Source organism: Candoia aspera, chromosome 1, assembly GCF_035149785.1.
Source record: "Candoia aspera isolate rCanAsp1 chromosome 1, rCanAsp1.hap2, whole genome shotgun sequence".
Lineage (NCBI taxonomy): Eukaryota > Metazoa > Chordata > Lepidosauria > Squamata > Boidae > Candoia > Candoia aspera.
The window spans coordinates 3,434,082-3,456,213 of NC_086153.1; the positions used below are offsets into that span (position 1 = coordinate 3,434,082).

The 22,132-nt window shown below is 49.2% G+C and overlaps 1 protein-coding gene across 1 annotated transcript in view; it reads left to right on the plus strand.

The window, feature by feature from the left end:
* The window catches only part of NXN (nucleoredoxin), a 69,379-nt gene extending 47,330 nt beyond the window's left edge, over positions 1-22,049 (plus strand). Inside the window, exons 4-8 of the mRNA XM_063295964.1 lie at positions 551-651; positions 2,588-2,694; positions 6,504-6,683; positions 13,793-13,917; positions 20,185-22,049. Of these exons, the coding sequence (XP_063152034.1) occupies positions 551-651; positions 2,588-2,694; positions 6,504-6,683; positions 13,793-13,917; positions 20,185-20,367 (696 nt within the window). The 3' untranslated portion in view covers positions 20,368-22,049. The remainder of the gene's footprint in view (positions 1-550; positions 652-2,587; positions 2,695-6,503; positions 6,684-13,792; positions 13,918-20,184) is intronic.
* The last annotated feature ends 83 nt before the right edge of the window (positions 22,050-22,132 follow it).

Sequence of the window (22,132 nt, forward strand, 5' to 3'; positions counted from 1 at the left end):
AGTGTTTTGGGGGGCTGGAAATGGCTGTGCTTGACTTTGAAACATTTTTATGATGATTGAAGCAGCTGGGTTGAGGGGGAAAACAACCATTTTGACCTTGAAATGGGCTGTTTACACCCCCCTAGTAAGTACTCATCAGCAGGGCTGCAAGCTGAACATTTCGCCCTTAATGCTGCTTTTATTCCTGATTTAATTTAAAGAGACAGTATGTACTGCAAATTTTTGGTGTGCTTCTGTGGCGGTATGGTTAAATAAATTTTATTCTGATTCCTCCTTAGCTTGTAATGGTGCTTATCCGTCTGCATTTCCTAGCAGGAATTTTCCACCATATTGGCTTTTTGATGTGGGAAAGCCTACTTAAGTTTCTGGTCCACAGTGTTTCTCAGTTTGCCAGCCTGCTGGCATGTCATTATTCCAGTTGTTTCTGGCACATGCAGGAGAAAGGAAAAAAGATGTCTTTTTTGCAATACACCAAAAGCTTCCCTGGACAGCTGATTCCCAGGCTGTTTATCTTAATTTTAACTCATTTTCTGCATTTTTCCTTCTGCAGTGCCCACCTTGTAGAAGCCTCACTCGGGTCCTAGTGGAATCCTACCGGAAAATCAAAGAAGCGGGCCAAAAATTTGAGATTGTCTTTGTTAGTGCAGACAGGTATTATTTATTTATTATTTACTGTTATGCATAAATCCAGTTTGCCTTTACAGCCCTTTATATACCTGTGTGGAATGGAGATAGGTGAATTATTCTGAGCACTTCTTCCAGAAGGAAGGAAGAAAAACAAGTTTCTAGTCCCTAAGATAAGAGTTGTGTGTGTGTGTGTGTGTGTCCCTTGCCTGATTGCATTTCAGAATCTGGGAAATGTTCGGCATTGACGCATAAACACACCGTAACATGCGCGCTTGATTGCCCCAAGTGGCTGCATTCTTAGGATCCGCACACCGTCCCTGCAGAGCGGTCTGACAGAAAGATAACGAAATGTTCGGAGAGGCAGGCCAATGTTTAACCCCAATTGGTTTCTCTCTGTGTGTCCCAGCAACGTTTTCTTGGAGATGAGCATGGCCCATGTTGCTTTCTCAGTAAGTAAGTTTGTTTGTTTGTTTGTTTAAATTTAATTACCGCCCATCTCCCCCAAAAGAGGGACTCTGACAATGCGAGACTGAAGCCCCGGCCCCTTTCTAGGGACCTTGCAAAAGCGGGGAGGGCCTTGATCCCACTGTTGTGGCCGCCACCTTGCCTTTTTCAGCATCCCCCCCTGGGACTCCCTGGTATCCAAGACAGCATTCTGGTGGCTGATGCTTTTCAAATCTTCCACCTGCACCTCGTTGTGCATGGAGCAGTTGTGTAAAAACGCCTTTCTTCCAAGAATCAGGCTTCCTGAGATTCCTGGAACCCCTGTCTTTTCTCCCTTATTTTATCCAGGGCTTTATTCCCGTAAGATGCTTAATAAGATGTAAATAGCTAGCAGATGCAAAGCCGGGTTTGACTGCTTGTGCTGTGGCCTGTGATGTGAACTCTGTCTGTCGGGATAGTTTATGCCGTTGTGCAAATGCAAAATGGGGGTCCATTCAGCTCCCTCGACAGAAGGGGCTGGGCTAGGAGGGGGAGGCCCAGATTCTGGTCACCCACCCCCCCCACAAGTCACAGAATGACTTTGAGCCCATCACTCAGCAGCCAACCCAACCTACCTTACAGGGTTGTTATTCAGAAAAATGGGAGGAGTGAGTGCTTTCTATGCTGCCTTGAACTCCTGAACAGGAGGCAGAATATACCGCCAAGAAATAGAACCGAGTTAAGTGTCTGGGGCTGTCTGTCGGAAGACACCGTTGCACCAACCTGTGGATCATTCCTTTATGGACCCAGAGAAATTCCCTTTTTGTTCTTTACCACTGGGATGAAGAGATTCCGTATCAAAAGCCAGAAAAACAATGCATTACCTAATGGGCCAGAATCACTAGAGGTAGTCCTCACTTAACAACCATTCGTTTAGTGATGGTTTGGACTTACAGTGGTGCTGAAAAAACCAACTTACGACCGGTCCTCACACTTACGGCCATTGCAGCGTTCCCCACGGTCACATGATTATGATTTGGACGCTTGGCAACCGGTTTGCATTTATGACCGTCGCAGGGTCCTGTGGTCACGTAATCACTATTTTTGACCTTCCCAGATGGCTTCTGGCAAGCAAAATCAATGAGGAACCGTGTGGTTTGCTTAACGACTGCTGCAGAAAAGGCCGTAAAATTGGGTCGGATTCGCTTAATGACTGCTTTCCTCAGCAATCGCAATTCTGGTCCTATTGTGGTTGTTAAGCGAGGACTACCTGTGGTGCAAATTTGATGAACTCCCCTCCGCTGCTAATATTTGCCATGCAATAAATATCCATATTTTTGAATCCCAGCCCCATTCTCCTGTCTCCCCTCCTCCATACTCCCAGATTGGGGGTCCCCCCTTTGGAAAAAGCAGCACAGACACACACCGCTTTCTTCCTGAGCAGTGCAACCCGCAGCCAGCCCCCCCGCCACTGGAATCCAGCACCGGTTTGGGGTTGGCTCACCCTGCTTCCCTCCGATTCTTGTGTCCCCTTCAGGTCTGAGGAGTCGTTCAAACAATACTTCAGCGAGATGCCCTGGCTGGCGGTCCCCTACGCCGACGAAGGGCGGCGGTCACGCCTGAACCGGTTGTATGGCATTCAAGGTAAGCGAATGCCAGCCCCTTCTGGATTGCACCCGGGCCGGCTGGGAGCTTTGGGCCCTCCCCCGTGCCCGTCTCGCTCTTCCTCCCTGGTTTTGCTTCGTCACGTCTGGGCTGGCCTCTTTCCTGCCAAAAATGGAACAACAGCATGACAGACACAAGACACATCCAGTGGAAACCACAAATCGCGCACCACGAAGGGATCGCCGAGCCCCGAATCCGTGGGGTCTGGGAACAGGGTGTTCAGACTGGCATAGGGAACGATGTTTTATTGTAAACCGCCCAGAGTCCCTTTTGGGAGATGGGCGGCGATAAATTTGATTAGTAAATAAATAAATAAACTTTCCGTCTAAAAACAGCCCAGAGTCGCTGGGAGTCGGGTGGCGTATACATTTAATAAATAATAATAATTAAAAAGGGGAAAGCCATCGTTTTCTGAATTGTAAACATGACTGCAAAGCTGTGAGCTTCCAATCAGGGGTGGGAAGCAGGAAGCTCTCCAGACGTAGCTGCACTACAGCTCCCAGCATCCCTGGCCATTGCAAAGGTTTTGATTAGGGGCCAGGGGATGGCAAAAGATTCAGTTCATCATATTCACACAAGCCGGTTTTCTAGGGCTTGGCCCTGTCTTGGCATGACTGAGAGGCAGGATTGTGGCCTGGACCATGCACATAGAAAGGGCGGGTCTATGAAGATAAGAAGGTGGGACTATGCAGATGAGTTGGGAGTGCTTATATAAATTGAAAGGACAGAACTATTCAGATGTCAGGCTGGGGTTGGGTGGAGGGGAGGGGCTGTGCAGATGAGGAGGTGGAGCTATGCAGATTAGCTAGATGTGGTTTTGTGATTTATTGCTAGGCAGATGGGTTGGGTGTGGTTATGCAGGTCGGAAGAGCTATGCAGATGAGTTGTGTGTGGTTATGCAAATTGGAAGGGCTGTGCAGATGGCTTGGGTGTGGTTATGCACATTGGAAGGGCTGTGCTGCTGGAAAGGCAGAGCTATGCAGATGTGGGGATCATTTGGAGGGGGAGGTCTGCTGATCTGGGGGTGGGGCTATGCAAATGAGTTGGATATGGTCTTATAAATTCAAATTACTATGCTGAGGTGGGGCGTGGTTATGCAGATTGGAAGGCTTTGCAGATGGGTTGGGGGACAGAGCATCTGGAAATGCTGTACACAATGCAGAGGAGAAGGAAGGGCTCAGGATACCGGGGAAGATGGGTGAAGTGAATGGGTGGTCTCTCCCAGCATGGTGGCCCTTGACCCGGTTTGCCACGCTGTGTGCTTCCAGCTCCCAGGCAGGAAGCTGTGACTGGGTTAGTGGCTGACTGGGCTAAAACTGTCACAGGACCCTGCCTCAGTGTTGCGACCCTGCATGACTGCCTGATCTGGGAGGAGACCAAAACCAGCTGGCATTTTATAGGGTGGGCACCACCCGTATATTCAAAGTGTCGAACATCCTTTGCGTAGACAGGTAGTCCTCAACTTACGGCCACAAACATCCAAACAAAGGATGTCAAACATCCTTTGCATAGACAGGTAGTCCTCGACTTACAACCACAAACATCCAAACAAAGGATGTCAAACATCCTTTGCATAGACAAGTCCTCTACTTACGACCACAGTTGGGACCAGAACTTAACATTGCTAAGTGATGTAGTTGTTAAGTGAGTTGTGCCTGATTTTACGACCTTTTTTGCCACGGCCATTGAGTCTCCATGGTTGTTAAGCGAATCTGGCTTCCCCCAATGACCTTACTTGTCGGAAGCTTCCTGGGAAGGTTGCAAATGGCGAACACGTGGCCCCAGGACGCTGCAGCCGTCGTGTAAATACATGCTGGTTGCCATGAGCCCAAATCGCAATCACGTGACTTTGGGGATGCTGCCGTGGTTGTAAGTGCGAGGAGCGGCCATTTTTTTCAGCACGTCGTAACTTCAAACGGTTGTTAAATGAATGGTCGTAAGTTGAGGACTACCTGTATTACCGTGATCATCCGTACAACAATCCTGTAAAGATGGTACTAAAACTTCATTTGGAGAACATTATGGTAGGATGCTTTCCAGGGCCTCCAGAAAGCCTGAAAACCAGATTGCTTACTCAGACTGCATCATTGGCAAAACAACATTGCAGTGCAAGGGATGCTGTGACTTGATCGGAATGCCAGCAAGGCAGGACGCTGCCCTGAACCTTCTCTGTCGAGGAACAGCTTCCAGGTGCAGCATTTTAGCTCAGCTCTGAATTGGGGCGCATGCCTTCCTGCCCCCTAGAATTCTGGGTTCTGTTAAACCAGCCAACGATCGCATTTGCCCTTTCTGCAGTGGCATCACACAAGTGGCCTATGGGCAGCCTGCAGTGGCTGCTGTTTTGCTGTTCCTGCTAAAGAGGGAGGAGAGAAGGGTTGAGAGAGCGGAGGCTGCATTCAGCCGCATTTGCGGGAAACCTGATTCCAGGACAGCTGAACAACAGGTGGCTGCTGCAGACAGATCGTCTCCTGACATCTCTCAGGTTTCTCTGTCAGTGTGTAGATCTGACAGCAAAGAGTCCCGTGGTCTGTAAAGGCAAAAAGGGAGAGGGTTCCGCTTGGTTTAGGACATTGTTTTCCCAACACATCTTACAAGCTCCAACCAACAACAGTTTTTCGCGCTCTGCCTTCCTCCTGGATCCTTTTACCTGGAACTGAACCTGCTATCTGGTGCCTGCAAAAAAGAACGGTTGCAATGGAACAGAGGGCATCATGCCGCACGCCCGTCTCACTGGAAATGCCCCGGCGTTCTTTGCAGAGACTGGTTTTGGTCCCAGAGTGCTCTGGGTGGAACAAGAGAGGAGGCTTAAATCACGCTCCCCGCTCAAGAAGCATTCGTTAGTCCAAAGACCCTGGTTGAGTCTGAAAATACACGGGCCGTTTGGGAACCTGTCCAAGATCTGAAGCCATCGGGCTGGAATGTGGAGGGAGCCGAAAAGAGCGCGGAGCAGTTGAGTCCGGAAAGTGAGATGGTGGTTTGCGACACACCAGGGTCCTGCATACTGCCTGTACAGTAGACCAGCGTTTCTCAACCTTAGCAACTTTAAGACGTGTGGACTTCCCCTCCCAGAATTCCCCAGCCAGCATGAATTCTGGGCGTTGAAGTCCACCCATCTCAAAGTTGCCACGGTTGAGAAACCCTGCAGTTGACTCTTGTTCCATTCAGAAGAGGCGGAGAAGAAATCAGTGTGCCCCTTTCCTCACCGTTTGCCTGTCCTGTCCCCAGTTTTATTTCTCTGACTGTTCCCCACTTTACCTGTTACCTGAGTTTCCCACCTGGGCAGAGGCATTCCAGGGAGGGATGGGATTAGTAATGAAATAAATAGTGCTATAAACCAGCGCCTCAGTTTGGGAATTCTGTAATTCTAAGGGTGTCTGTAGCAAAGTGAAACCAGTTATGACCAGCCCTACCCTGCAGTGATATTACTGCGTGACTCCTTCCTTTGCATACCTGCATTGTAATATCACTGACAGGTGGGGGTTGTGCACTGCACATGCACCGAAGCTGTAAAAAGACATCTTGTTCCTTGTTTGCCAGCTCACATGAATACGAGGACACACATTTGTCAAGAACAGATTTTGTCTGACTAACTGTATTGCTTGTCGATAATTTCCTTAATAGATTGTGGGGATGCTGTAGGTGTAGTATATCTTGACTTCAGCACAACTTTTGACTAAGTACCCAGTGATGTGAAATACAGCATGTAATATGAAATAATGTGATTACTTCTCTTCCCCCTTCCTTCCCCTCTCCTATCTTGGTTTCTTTTTTATTTTGTCCTATCACAGGTATCCCTACTCTTATAGTCTTGGACACCAAGGGGGATGTGATCACTCGACAAGGCCGAGTGGAGGTGCTGAATGACATTGAATGCCAGGAGTTCCCCTGGCACCCCAAGCCTGTCTTAGAGCTGACTGACTCCAACGCTGTCCAGCTAAACGAGGGTCCTTGTCTTGTCCTTTTTGTAGGTATGCAAACTACCCCCACCCCACCCCACCCTGAATGATCCCCCAAATGAAATTGGATTTTGTTCTCATTTTTTTTTCTCTTTGCCACCAAGCAGGGAGGGAGCAAAAATCTGGAAGATTACGATTTCCTGGTGCAAGTGTAGCTTTCTGTAAGCCTGATGAAGTTTCTAGTCCTCATCATTGCAAAGAGATACTTGTCGGGGTGGTAGATGCCAAAAAGTGAGGAGGTTGAATTGGATTCCTGGTGTTGAAGGAATTGGCTTATGAAGCAGTCTGCCTGAGCCTTTAACCCTTCTTCGAGTTGGGCTGGAAAGAGAAGGGGAATGTGCCCAAGAAAAGAAATATGTTTGGCGCGAGGGCCTTGTGCCAGATTGTGGAATTCAGAGCGTTAACACTGCATAATCTGGAATCTCTTTGGAACAAATTTGCAGACTCTGTTCCTCCCCAGAAAACATCCCTTTCTTTCTTAGGCCTCATGATCATGGTACAAACGTGTCCCGGCCTGCCTATTTTGTGTTGCGCCCTCAGGATGTTCTCAGCAGCTTGAAATTTTCTTACGCAATTCCTGTTTTGAAGTTGTGATTTCCTTCATCTCCCAACACAAGTTTTCCTGTAGATACATTCAGCACCTCTACTAAAACTGGTTCGGATTCACTTAGCAACCAAAATTCCGGTCTCAATTGTGGTTGTTAAGCGAGGACTTGTTAAGTGTTTCTCGACTGCTTGTGGCTTCTCGCAAGTAGGGCTTGGAAATTAAGGATTTCTCATGCCCCCTTCAGTGCCTTCAGCATCTGGTCTGGCCAGATATAGGGCTAGCTTGGAGAAGAAATTCATTTTATAATACCTCTTGGCTGCTTCTCGTCCCGAAATGTATTTTCCTAGATTAAAATGTTGACATTGCTGTTCCTTTTAACGCAGTCCAAATGCTATATAAATACAAGAGAGGGAAAAGGATGCCAACAGTGTAGAATTCCAGCCTCAGCATAGAAAATTATTGTGAAACCCTTTCCCAAAACAGGTACCATTCAGATGTGCTGGGATTGTATCCCCCATCGTCCCCAGCCAAGGGCAAGAATGGCTGTTCCTAAGTGAAAAGCAAGCAAAATGAAATACCTTTTATGGAGTATTTGAATCCTGCATGAAGAGCTCTGCAGATTTTTTTTACCTTAGGATCATTCCCAACAGATGGTCGTTATCGTATTATGGAAGGGCTGACACTTACTCATCCCATTCTTCTTTTTTTGAAAAGAACAATGAGCCATTTGGCGGACGTATCTTGCATCTGTTTTTGATTTGCAGCTGCAGGAGAACCTTTTCATTTCATTGCAACATCCGTCCCCTTTAAAAAGGGGTGGTGGTTTTGTCAGTTACCCCATCATGCAGCAGGGAGTTCCATAAGCAGCCACTGCCTTTATCTGGAGCACATCCTTAAACTTTGATTAAGTAGCAACTCTGCACCAAAGCACCAGCCCTTGATTCCATACAGGTAGTTCTTGACTTATGACCATTCATTTAACAATGGTCCAAAGATATGACAGCCTCGGAATGAGTGCTTTACGGTCTGTAAAGCACTTCGGAGTGTCACAAAACATTGCACATACACCCCGCAGTCACATGATCCCGTTTTGTGGCTTTTTTGCCATTTTCTGACCACAACGACTTATGGAAATTCTGGTCCCAATTGTGGTCATATGTCGACTACCTGTACTGCAGTGTTTCTCAACCTCAGCAACTTTAAGATGGGTGTTCTTCCACTCCCAGAATTGTGGGAGTGGAGGTCCACCCATCTTAAACCATGCTGGCTAGGGAATTCTGGGAGTGGAAGTCCACCCATCCTAAAGCATGCTGGCTGGGGAATTCTGGGAGTGGAAGTCCACCCATCCTAAAGCATGCTGGCTGGGGAATTCTGGGAGTGGAAGTCCACCCATCCTAAAGCATGCTGGCTAGGGAATTCTGGGAGTGGAAGTCCACCCATCCTAAAGCATGCTGGCTGGGGAATTCTGGGAGTGGAAGTCCACCCATCTTAAAGCATGCTGGCTGGGGAATTCTGGGAGTTGAAGTCCACCCATCTTAAAGCATGCTGGCTGAGGAATTCTGGGAGTTGAAGTCCACCCATCTTAAAGCATGCTGGCTGGGGAATTCTGGGAGTGGAAGTCCACCCATCCTAAAGTTGCTGAGGTTGAGAAACGCTGCCCTACTGTGTCCCCCTGCCATAGAATTCCTGGTTGTGGGAATGCGGGAATCGGCGCAAAGCCGAGCTCTGTTCCTGCCGACTAACGCTCAGATCCTTCCCAAAGGGAAAGGCTGCCATGCCTCTTCTCTGTGTACATGACAATTCCGTATGCCCTATTTGTCGCATGCCCCGCCATCACAGCCACTCTGCTCGCGCCCCGCTGTGTCTGAATGGGGTATTTGTAAAACCCCCGGAGCGCACAGCCAGCGTAGCTCATCCGTTTTTAAGCAGCACGTGCATTTAAGCCCCTCTCTTTCCCTCTCTGCTTTTATAAGAAAAACATGGGGGGTGCCTGGCTAGGAGTGCAGTTCTGCCTGTAATTAATTCTTTTGCTTTTAAGCTTCAATCGGCACATTCCCCGGCTATCCTCCCTAAAGCTGCGCTTGTTCGAGGGGGGCTGCTCGCGTGCACAGCACACCTGCGTGCTCACAGCCTGGAAGCCGCTGTTCTTAGCAGCCTGGCTTTTTCACACGCGCTGGTGTGCTGACCCAGAGTGGCTGGCGTGTAATTTGTGCACTGGCTTAATTATCCTCTGTATTCTGCTACAGTTGGTTAAGCAGAGAGAAGCGGGGTGGGGTGGGGGCATGGCTGGGCATTTATTTGCACACGGTTTGCACTTGGGTGGATTTGTGACATTTGTAGCACACCTTCCCGAGACCAGACAGGTGACTCTCCCCACCTCTGTCTCGCCCTTCACCTGCCAGTCAAGAGGCTGAGAGCCAGGAAGAGCCAGGGAGCTCGAGGGAGGCAGCTGAAGGATTGGGGGGCCTTGTCCCCACCCTTAAGCCCTGCACTTTTTAGCCCCTGCATTTCCCATTCTTTATCTTCCCCTGATGGCTCTTCTTTTGCCTCACATCTCGTTATTTTGTGCACAATTTAGTAGCAGCCCCATGGGACCCGTGTACAGATGTGTTCAGAAGACAAATACAGATTTATAAAACGAAACCTATTCGATCCATTTAGAAGTGAGCTGCTTCTAGCAAGTGTTGAGAGGAAGGAAGGAAGGAAGGAAGGAAGGAAGGAAGGAAGGAAGGAAGGAAGGAAGGAAGGAAGGAAGGAAGGAAGGAGACGCAAAGAGAGAAAGAAGGAAAGAAAGAGGGAGGGAGGGAGGGAGGGAGGGAGGAAAGGAATAAAAAGGAAATGGGAAAATGAAGGAGGGAAGGGAAGGGCAGCAGGAAGAAGAAAAAAGGAAAAGGAGGGAAGAAAGTAAAAGGAAGGGAAAAGGAAAGAAAAGAGAAAGAAGAAAGAAATAATACAAGATGGAAAGAGAAAGAAAGCAGGAAAAAGGAAAGGAAGGAAAAGGGAAAAGGAAGGGAAGGGAGGAAAAGGAGAGAAAGGGAGAGAGGGAAAGAAAGGAAGAGGCCATCTTGAATTTCAGGTTTAGCCTATTTTTTTCTCCTCCTGGAGGCTCCCCTTATCTGCCCCCCCAAGCAATTCATAACCTGCACCCCACCTCTTCTTTGCTGCCTATCGGGTCTTGTCTGCGGTGATCCTAGTTGTTTATTTAAGGGGGGGGATTCTCACAATGAGCACATTTCCCTGGCTTTTGGGGTGGGGGGAATACATTTTCACACTACCTGGATTGGGTGTGATTGATGGGGGGGGCTGTCTCACCAACGATGCATAACCCTGGGAGACAATGGTTATGCTGGCTGTGCAGTCCCGTCCCTCTCCTTTGTGTCCACCGAAGGGGCTGAAATCCAGTGTGTTTAGCGAGAGGGGTGAGGTTAGAAAAATCCAGATGTTTCCAGCACTGTGGTGAAAATGCATCGTCCGTTTGCGCTGCTGATACAATGGGAACCGACAGGGCAGGCGTGAACCACTGGGAGACCCAGACACGGTCCAGATCCGTCACCTTGCTAGGAAGAAAACTTCCCTTTTTTGAAAAAGAAATTACCATTTCCATCCCTTCTGTTAGCATGGTGCTGTGCCCTCTCCTTACCGGATTTGGGGTGGGTGTCTCTTCTTTCATTGCTGTTTTACTTTTTTTTTGTCTTTGGGAGAGAATAAAAGAAGGAAAAAAAAAAACAATAAAAAGCCCAATTCTGATACTAACCTCTGCTAGGGGTTGTGCCAAATATCAGGGCCTGAATTCAAAGCAAAAGCAAAACGGGATCGAATCCCTTTGGCAGCGCCCTTATCTTGCCCCGGCGTTGAAAAACTTCATCATCCCTCTCTGCCAGTTAGTGACTCCGCATCAGGGCTTGCCGGCAATCTATTTACATCTTCGTGAGGCCTGGAAACTTGATTTTAGAAAAACGCTAAAGATTTTGCACGGAAAAATCCAGTTCTCGTCCGTGGTGCAATTCTGCGACAGCTTGCCTGAATCGTGCTGAATCCCAGGGCTAACAGTCAGTCCTTAATTTGTTCAATATTTTGCATATTCCTGCAATGCTCTAATTGCCTTGCATCAGATTCAGCGTCTTGTTGCGCCTGTAAGTTGCTCCCTTTTTGTGTTTGGCTGGAGCAGTGTTTCTCAACCTTAGCAACTTTAAGATGTGTGGACTTCAACTCCCAGAATTCCCCAGCCAGCTTTGCTTTGCTGGCTGGGGAATTCTGGGAGTTGAAGTCCACACATCTTAAAGTTGCTAAGGTTGAGAAACACTGGGTTGGAGAATCCTGGCAGCAGAGTTCTGCTTTGCACCCCCCTATCTTCCCCCTTTCCCCCCCCCCACTCCCTCCTTCAATTACAAATGCCTTTTCTTTAAGCAGGAGTCTGGGAGCATCGCACTGCGGGTCTGTCCCTTGACAGAAGGGTGCACTGGGGGGGGGAAGCTTTGTTAATTGGTTTCACACGCTTGATATTTGCCCCCTCCGTGGGAGCTGCAGCAGAGGTCAGCCAGAAAACAAGGGAGCTGGCGCCGAGCCAAGGGGCTTTGGGGGGCGTTGTTGGGGGTGGGGGACAAAATTAATCCTGTCAATAATCTCTCCTCCCTGAATGCAAACACAGAGAGGCCGGGCGGGTTTCTTCCTCTGCAGATCCTCTTCTGGGTTAAATAACAGTGAGGCGCACTGCCCATTTTGGGGGAGGGGGGTGCAGACCAATTCTCCCCCACCCCGCCCCAGCATGTCCAGTATAGATGACTCCCATCCCCAAGTGGAAACATGCTGAGATTCTGCCAAACTGTCCTTGGGGAGCTTTTCATTTGTCATCCAGAATGCCTTTGCGTCCCCCCATCTCAAGTCATTTGCTCAGCAGCTGTGGCCGCCTTGTCTCTGCCCCCCATATTTGGGGGGCACCCAGCGATCCTTTCCATGTTGCGTCGCTCTTAAACCTTTGTTTTCTCACAGCTCTGTTCTTGGAACAGCTTGCTGCATCAGCAGATAGAATGCAAATCTGGCTGCTCCAGATAATGGTGCCAACGTACGCCCAGAGAGACTAAGCCCTCCAGAACAACAGAAGCCGTGCCCACTGGATGGGGCCCCCGGCCCGTCTCCTCCAGAGCCTCTTCTCCCGGGGGCCCCCCAACTGCACCGGGAGGCCCACCGGTCTCCCAGCAGAGGGTCTTCACAGCAGCCCCACTAACAGCCCTGGATCCCCAGGACTTCCATGAATTGCTCCAACCCTTCTTTGAAGCCAGCCCAGCACCGCATCTCGGGGTCGCGAATTCCAAGGCTGAATTTTGCATCGTGTAAAACGACATTTCCTTTGGTCTGTCCTGAATTCTTCCAGGACTCAGTTCCATTCTAACGAAACCTAGATTTGTGCCAGGGCCCCATCATGGAAGGGGGAATGAAAGTCACCACTGCAGCCTGACGATGCAGCTCATCTTGCTACCTCAGGTGGAAAGGGACCCGGTGTAGGTCAGGAGAACGGATGGACGCAGAACGCTGTTTTGAGCGAGCGCTGCGTGTCCAAGCGGGGGAAACAGAGAGAGCAATTGTGGCTCCTTGGAAGGAGGACCGGTGGCACAGGAGGCCTTGAAATCACTGTCTCTGCAGTGCAAGCTTATGGGTCACTCTGCCCAGGCCTGTCTGACCCTCTCCCCTTGTTAGGATCTGTTCCGCAACACCTGAGCAACTGGTGGGGCCTGGCAGTGGGCGGCTTTCTGCGTCTGGCCCAGCAATGTTTGGTTAAGGCAAGTAGCTTTGCCAAAAAAAGGTGCGGCGTTTCCGTCTAAAAGGCCCACTTTTCTCTCCCTTTCACCTCTCCAGTTGTGAATGCCCTTTTTTATAACTGCCCTTTTTCATCGATGGCTTTAAATTTTGAATGCATCGTCATCGTGGTCATCCCCATTAAAAAAAAAAAAAGCCCAGAAATGTTTAAAATAAATAAAGAGAACAAAAGCCCCCCCCCCAAAAAACCTAGGAATATGAGCAGAAGCAGAAAAGAAGCAGCTTTTGAAGAATGAGGACTAGAATCTTGGAACGCACGTTCTGGATTCAGCAGTTACCCTAAAACTGAGAGGAAACTGCTACAGGGAGTCCTTGCTTAACAACCACAATTGGGCCCGGAATTTCAGTTGCAAAGTGGTCATTAAGCAAATCTGACCCAAGTTTACAACCGTTTTTGTAGAAGTAGTTAAGCAAATCACCACAGATGTTAAGTGAACCATGGGGTCATTAAGTGAATCATGCAATTCCCCATTGATTTTGCTTGCCAGAAGCTGGCCGGGAAGGTCAAAAATGGCGATCATGTCACCGCGGGGATGCTGTGACGGTCATAAGTGTGAGGACCAGTCATACGTCGGTTTTCCGACACACTCTTAAGTCTGAACTGTCCCTAAATGAATGGTTGTTAAGCGAGGACTACCTGTTTTGGCTTCAGAGCAACCCTCCACACCCTGTGCTCTGCTTTCTCTCCCTTTCTGCTTCCTCTGTCTGAAGTCCCCTTTGGGAACGTGGTCACCACTCTTCCTCCTGTGTCGTGTTGCAGATTCCGACGACGACGGAGAATCCGAGGCGGCCAAGCAGCTGATCCAGCCCATTGCAGAGAAGATCATTGCCAAATACCGAGCCAAAGATGAGGAGGCTCCGTTGCTGTTTTTTGTGGCCGGAGAGGTATGGAGATGAGAAGAGAAGAGAAGAGAAGGGGCGGGCAGCGTCAGACTGGCCAACATTTGTGGCTTACAGGCAGCTGTTTCCAGGGGCAGCTGTGCTTGGGGCTGGCAACTAGATTTGTCAGCCTTCCTTACCCCGGTTTTCACAACCTGGGATCCTCCCAGAACTTCTCTCCCAGAAGCCTCAGCAACAGCCACGCTCCCTAGGGAATGCTGGGAGCTGACGTTCATGTTTTGGGAGAACGCCCAGTTTGGGGAAAACCCTCTCAGAACTGCAGGACCAGCCAAGGGAGTTCCAGAGGACTATCGCTGAACTACAATACCCAGAATTCCATGGAGGAAAACTGATCTCCTGTTGTAGTGTAGAAGAAGAAAAATCATAATCGCTTTGGACAGTGGAGGGCAACAAATGGCTGATTTTAAAAAGGAAGGAGGATTGGACCTGGCTAGAACCTGGATGGGGGACCACCCAGAGATCGCTGGGCCACAGGGTAGATGGGGAAGAGAACCATAAGGGAAGACGGCCATGGGAAACCACTTCTAAAATGTTGCCCTCAACAGGACATGTCTCATCCCAGTCATAGGCTTGTTAAGAGAGCGGAACCATCTGTTGCAAAAATAGATACAGGTAGTCCTCGCTTAATGACCACAATTGAGACAGGAATTTCAGTTGCTAAGCGAAGCTGTCATTAAGTGAATCCGACCCAATTTTATGACCTTTGTTGCAGCAGTCATTAAGTGAACCACCGCAGTCATTAAGTGAACCATGCGGTTGTTAAGCAAATCACGTAGTTCCGTATTGATTTTGCTTGCCAGAAACTGGCTGGAAGGTCAAAAATGGTGATCACGTGACCACGGGACGTGCAACGATCATAAATGCGAACCGGTTGCCAAGTGCCCAAATCGTGATCACGTGACCGCAGGGACGCTGTGACAGTCGTAAGTGTGAGGTTGGTTTTTTTCAGCACTGTCAGAAGTCCAAACTGTCACTAAATGAATGGTCATTAAGTGAGGACTACCTGTAGGGATGTAGCTATGGGTCACAATCCAGCAAAGAGGCGATATTAAAGAGGTTTGAGTAGGAAGAGAGAACATTTTGCTGGCTGGGAATGACCATCAGCATCTTGGAGAGATTCTGCAGCCAGAGGATGCATGATTTCCCAGGGTTGGGAACTGAGTCTGAGCGGCTGTCCTCCTTTTAAAGTGGTACTCAGCCTCCTTCGGGGTTTTACCTGGTACGTTTTGAGCACTGCCTTGCTCAGACTGTCAGAAGTCACTCATTTTCAGCGAGGGAGGTACATGTCAGCCAAAGGGACCTCCACGTTGCCCATCCCTGGCGGAGGGGCTGCGCATTCAGCTAAGATGTCGCTCACTTGGGAATCGTGCAGCCTCCCTCTTCGTTTAAGCAAGTGCCCCCTGACCCATCGGCCATTCCCTGCCTGCCCAGGACCACCAAGCCCGTTTCCCACCCCTCTGTCCTTCTCCCTCCGAATGCTCAGGAGACGCCCCACCCGCCCCCAGCCTGCTTGCCTGCCTGCTCCTGAGATGGCTGAATGTGTTCTGTTGTTGGCAAAATGAATTCTAAAACAAAAGACCCTCTGCGCCCCTTTCTCCCCCCCCCCACGCCATCATTCCTCTTTTCCCTTCCAAGCGACTCCGTGGCCCGGCGGCCTTAAAAAAGACAGCCCTTCATTCATTCGCCGCACCATCTGCTTGCCGGCTCACTGACAGCTAGCTGAATGACCCATTCATCAACCCCTCTGCGGCTCCTCCTTGGTGCTCCCCCAAGCCCTCCTTCGCGCCAGCCCTGCGAGGGGAAGAGGGGAAGGGGGATGCGGCAGACAACAACGAAGGGAGGTCAGGGCGTGGGCTGAGGGGGGGCTGGCCCTTCTGCAGCGGGTGGGGTGGCCTTCGCGGCGTGTGTCCTTAAAGCAAAGAAACAAGGGAGCTGAAAAAATTGAGGGGAGGGTCCAGAGCTGTGAAAACACACCTGTTCGCCAGGAAGGACGGGGGGGTGGGCGTGGATTCACCCTCACCAGAAACCAGCAATTCTCTGGGGAATCAACACAATGACCCTAGGAGAGTGTGGGGTAAGGAAATCCCTTGGTGGAAACTTGCGCAAAATTCCATTTTTTTTTTCCTCCTAGGCTCTTCCAGGTTGGGAATAGAGGGAGGAGGACTGGGGCCCTGGATTTCTGGATTTCGGCCCCCGGTGCATCATCTCGGGACTCCATGCTGGGGTCTCGGCTGCACCGGAGCATCCCTCTCGAGCCGGGGGGGGGGGAACAATGGCATGCCAGTTTCAGAGCCCCCCACCTGAAAATAGCCCTGCCCTCTCACGGTTTTGAGCCTTCAGGATTTGCACCCGCCATTTTGCGAATGGGAGAGAGGCAAAGCGAGATGGACGCAGACGGGTGGACCGCAGGCAGGACCAGGGCAGACCAGACAAAGACAGGGGGAGATAACAAATTCAGCAATAAATTCTAGCAAGCCTCTTGCACTTGGGCGTCTCAGCGAAAAGCCGCAGAAGGAAGCCAGAGCGAAGCGCCAGGGTGAGATTTATTTTTACTGACTTAAAATAATTCTAGGCTGCCTTTCCTGGCTTCAGAAAAGCTGACAGCGGAGAAGAATTATACCACCAAAAAGCAAGTTGGTGAAGGCCAGTGATGATACTAAAACCGAGGAGGCTGCCATCCCAAATTACTTAAAACTTTGCCGGTGCCCAAAACTGGAACTCAGGGAAAAGTCGAGACAAAGAAATGCATCTCAAGGGCTCTTCCTAAATAGTGGCACCAGTGAGGCATGGCAAACCCAGGGTAGGAAAGGGTATTCAAGAGAGATGGGGGGGGGCTAGAAAAAGGGGGCCTTCCTTGGTGGGTGCCAACTTGCCAGGGGAGGGAACATTGTGACCAAACATAAGACAAGTGACATACCTCGCAGGGGGGTTATGAGAGTATAATATTGGGAGGGGATTGGAGAGCATACATACGTAGCAGATGATAGATAGATAGAGGATGGATGGATGGATGGATGGATGGATGATAGATATAAATACAATTTATATTGTAATTTATGTTTTACTTGTGCTTTCATTGTAAACCGCCCAGAGTCCCCTTTTCGGGAGAGATGGGCGGTGATAGAAATTTTATAGATAAGTAAATAAATAAATAGACAGACAGACAGACAGATGATGAGATGGGGAAAGGTGAAAGGTCCCCTGTGCAGGCACCAAGTCATGTCTGACCCTCTGGGGGGATGACGCTTTCGTGACGTTGGCAGACTATAGCGGGGTGGGTTGCCGTTGCCTTCCTCAGTCATCTCCTTCCCCAGCAAGCCGGGTGCTCATTTCGCTGACCTCGGAAGGATGGAAGGCTGAGTCGACCTGAGCCGGCTACCCGAGAGGGAATCCAGCTTCCGCTGGGATCGAACCCGGGTCGTGGGGAGAGTTTTCAGCTGCAATACTGCCGCCTGCCACTCTGCGCCACACAAGGCTGTAGATGTTGAGATAGATAGATATAGACAGACAGATGATTGATGGATAGATGGTAGATGATTGATAGATAATAGATGATGAAAGATAGATAGATAGATAGATAGATAGATAGATAGATAGATAGATAGATAGATGATAGATAGATATCCCCCAAATAAATAGAATTATTTTGGTTAAGACTTCCCAAATTTTGCAGTGCTGTCGTGTCCCCCCCCATTACTGACCAACCCATGTGTTTCCCCTCCCCACCTCCTATGCACAAAACCAATGATTTAATTGGCACCACGGCTGGACCCCCTGGCTGGATCTGCACAGGACCGCGCTCCCTTCCCATCACCTGGACGGCCATCCGGCCTCAGGCATGTGTGTCACAGCACCTGGGACCTGGGTCCCTGCTCCGCTGTGTTCCTGCACTGCCTGGACAAGCACCTGTCTGGGCAGAGCAGGATCAAGGCTCCTGCCTGCAGACTCCCCCAAATTCCTGAAATGCCCCCCTCCCTCAGAGCTGCTTGTGACTCCCCAGCAGGTCCAGACTCACAATTTCAGAGCTCTGTTTTAGGGGGTTCAAGCTTTCCATATCGGTTGCTTATATAAGCTGCTATACCTTCCACCCGCCCCCATGTTGTTATTATCCCCATACTGCAGATCAAAAGGCTGAGGCGGGAGGGAAGAGAACCTTTGGCTCCATTCAACTGGAGAAGCTTTGTTTAATATTGCTAAATTACTTGCTATTTTAGCTTGCGCTTCCGAAAAGCAGGGAACGAGGATTATAAGAAATCTAATAAGCAAGATGGTTGCTGGCAGCATTGGCCCGAGACTAATGTAAAAACCCTCTACTGTATTAGGAATGCAAATTTAGCATGCAAATAATTTTGTGCATATCTTACTTTGCAGGGGTTTTATTTTGCTTTGGGCTCTTTCTAGGGGCATGAAAAATTCCTTTGCAACAGGAAAGGGGTGGGGGGTAATCTTTTGTGACTCCTTTGCCATCCAGTGTTTTCTGTGCTGGGGGTGGATAATAGCTTAGCCCAGTGTTTCTCAACCGTGGCAACTTTAAGATGGGTGGACTTCAACTCCCAGAATTCCCCAGCCATCAAGCTTTAAGATGGGTGGACTTCAACTCAGAGAATTCCCTAGCCATCAAGCTTTAAGATGGGTGGACTGCAACTCCCAGAATTCTCCAGCCAGCATGCTGGCTAGGGAATCCTGGGAGTTGCAGTCCTGAGGCTGAGAAACACTGCTCTAGAGATAATTGTGTGATTTGGGGCCAGTTGTTCGCCTCACAGCTGAGCCTACCTCTGAAGTTTGAAGTTTTCAGGGTAAAAATGATGGGAGTAGGAAGTGCTGTTAAAGACAGGCAGGATTTAGAAGTTTTTAAAAAAACCTGACTGTTAATTGTACATTCCAGAACTGTGTAAAAGATTGCTGTATTGAGGCTTTGAGAAGCAAAGTACAAACAGGAGACTTTGAATAAAACAGGCAGAAGAGACTTGAAACCCCACCCGAGAAGGATATAAAAGCAAATAATTTAAGCTTCGAATAAATCTGATACTGAGAAATCACTGCACGCAGGAAAGTCCAGAATTGAGAAAATGCGGGTGTGGTTAGAGATTTCTCCTTGTGGCTGTCCCCAAATGGGGGATGATGCAATTTAAACCCAGCACTTTTAGACCGCAGGATGATCTCAGCCTTATCCTGGTGGAAGCTCTTTGTCTCCGGCATGGCCAGAGCAGCTATTTTTAAGGCGGACTCCTTCACCCCAACATCCTCTGCCTGCATTGAGATTTCAGCTTTTGGAATTGGCAAAAAATTCAGCATCGTGAACTTGGGCGTGGTGTGCAACGTCCGGATGGTGCCTGGAGCCATCCACCAAAATGCAAGTGAACGGTGGCTAAATTAAGCTGGGGGTTGCAAGGATGTTAAAAAAAAGACAATCTGGTCCTACGTTGATGAATTTTCTCTCCCATCTGAATCCTTGACGTTTCTGCAGACTTGCAGAAAAATACTGGCAGAATAGGCTTTTTGGTAGAGGAATAATTTTCAAGCTGCTTGTATACATGCAAAAAAATCAGGAGCAGCTTGGGAGCCTCTTTTCGGACTAACACATTTTATCAAAAGGCAGAAGCTGAAAGCCGCCTTCTCTAATCTCTACCTGCAGAAAATTAGCTTTGCATTCCCTTTTAGAAGGCAGTCCAACATCCATCCATTCAAGGGCCCACGTAGCAAAGCCTGAACCCCGAAAATGGGCAGGGGATCCCTCCCGTTTTGGGAGAGGGAATTTTAAGATGTATTTAAGAATTTTAAGGTGGGCCATAGATGCCTTAAGCACCCACTGAAGGCTCCCTGCACTCATTTTGACATCCACCCCCCTGCCAAAAGGCAGGAAAAATGGGTCTCACCCTTTTGTGGGTGCCAAAAAGAACACAAGCAGACCCTGTGCAACCCCAGGGTTTTTGGTACCCTGGCCTCGAAAACTAGATGCTTTTAGAATCAGAAGCTGCTGCTTTCTATTTCTATTTTTCTTCTTTCTTTCCTTTTTTTACTCTTTATTAGTTTGGGCTAGCTTTCATGTTCTTTCTAAAACTTTTGATCACATTTCTTTTTAAAAAATGGGAAAAAACTGGACGCTTTTAGCATTTTCATGCAAGAAGATTTCAGCGGCTTCATGGTTTCGCTCATTTGCTTCTGATTATTCCCGCGGCTGGGGCGGCCCTGCCCCAAACCGACTCTAATGGGATTTGTTCTCTTTTCTTCCTTGTGTGCCCACCTACCCAGGATGACATGACCGATTCTCTTCGGGATTACACCAACCTGCCAGAAGCCGCCCCTCTCCTCACCATCTTGGACATGTCTGCCCGAGCCAAGTACGTCATGGATGTGGAAGAAATCACCCCCACAATTGTGGAAGCCTTTGTGAATGACTTTCTCGCAGACAAGCTGAAACCTGAGCCCATCTAAAGCTGAGCTGAGGCAGGGAGGGAGGGCTTTCCTTGTGCCTGGCCCCCCACCCCACCTCTCAGACACTATTTAAAAGTGGCAGGATTGGCCCGGCGTTCAGCGCAGGCCGACCATGATGTCCTTGTGGTGCCTTGTTTTAACCCAGAACGACGCCTCTGTTCAATGCTCCCAAACTTTTTCCAGGTGCTGTTTGCAAGCAAGGGGTGGGGGGTGGGGCTCTGTGGGGAAGACTTTGCTTTGGGGAAAGGGGGCAGGAGGGGTGCCAGGAGAACCTGTGCCATCCTGACAGATTCAGAAGCAGCGCTTGAAGCAGTGAGCAAATTCCCTGTTCCTGCCGCCTCCTCTCCCCCCTGCCCACTTTTAGCGAGGAAATGAAAACCTTTCTTTCTTCCATCCAGAGCAGAGAGCTTGAAGGAGGGGGGGGAAGTGAGTCAACCCATCAAAATGATTGTTTAAAGATGGGTAAGGCAGAGGATATACATCAAGCTGAGCAGATGAAGGAGAAGACTGTATGCAGATCCCTTACTGCAAAACCTTCGGTCTTCTTTGTTTACTGGGGGGCAGGAAAAGTGTTTTAAGGGTCCCGAATCCCTCCCAGGGGATGGTCAGATTGGGATCCCCCAGGCCGCTGAACCATGGTTCACTCAACCTGGTCTCCTAGCATTGCTTGAGACACAGAATCCAAAAACAACCACAGAGGCTAGATTCACACATGGTAAAGGTGGTGACTTGGTTGGTGGGTCTGTGTGTCTTGTGAATGCATCTTGGAGACAGGGGGAAGAGCCAGAATCCTCTAGCAAATATTTGGCATCTCTGAAATGCCGGGGCCTTTTCCTGGCAGCAGCGGGGGGGGGAGGGCTTTGGTGTTGCCTTGCACTCGAAGCTCAGATAGGTGATGCCGAAACTCAACTGGGCCTGAGCACAGGGTCACCCATACCAGGAGGTCAGGAGACAAAGGATGCAAATTGTGTGATGGGTATCATTTGCACAACCAGGCACAGGATGTCATTGTGGCTTGCACCGGACACCCACGCGGGAGATTTAAGATGAGCCATTGTGGATTCCTGGAAGGTGGTAAATCCCCAGGTGACTTTGCGGGGCCTTTTTCAATGGTGCCATTTGAGAACTACGCCAAAAGGTTTCTAGCTGGACAATGAAAGATGTCGTTTTAGGGACTGTCCTGAGCTTGGTCCTCCCTGCCCCCCAACTCATGGGGGAAACCCCACAGGTTTTTTGAAGGTCGCCGTCTTAACCACCCTAAGCCATTAATTGTAATAACTATAGCAATTAATTGAAATTGGTCCCTTTTTTTAAGCCAGGTGTACGGAATATTCAGGAACATTCCAACTGCTGAGGATTCTGGGAACTGTAGTGCCAATGCGTACAGAGGGTGCCAAGCTGGGGAACACCACCTGAAAATAACATCCAGGATGATTTTAGATCCTTTTCCCCCCTTTCTTTTAATCCACGTGAAATGCCTCTTTTTGCCTCTGTTCCCTCCACCTCTTGGTAGAACAATTCTCTATAGATAGGACTCTACCGTGGACTCTGCTGATTTTTAGTCGGGGTGTGTGTGTGAATTGGAACTAACACACTGTCTTCGCCGCCTCTGGCTAGTGGAAGTTGTAAAAACTGTACATGGTGATTAGAACTTCGTAATAAAAGCGGTTCTAAGGAACGAACGGGCCAGGAGTATACCATAATTTGCTTAAGAGATTCACCACTGCTGCGGCCTTCTTCATCGGTCCCATTTTAAAGTGAAAAG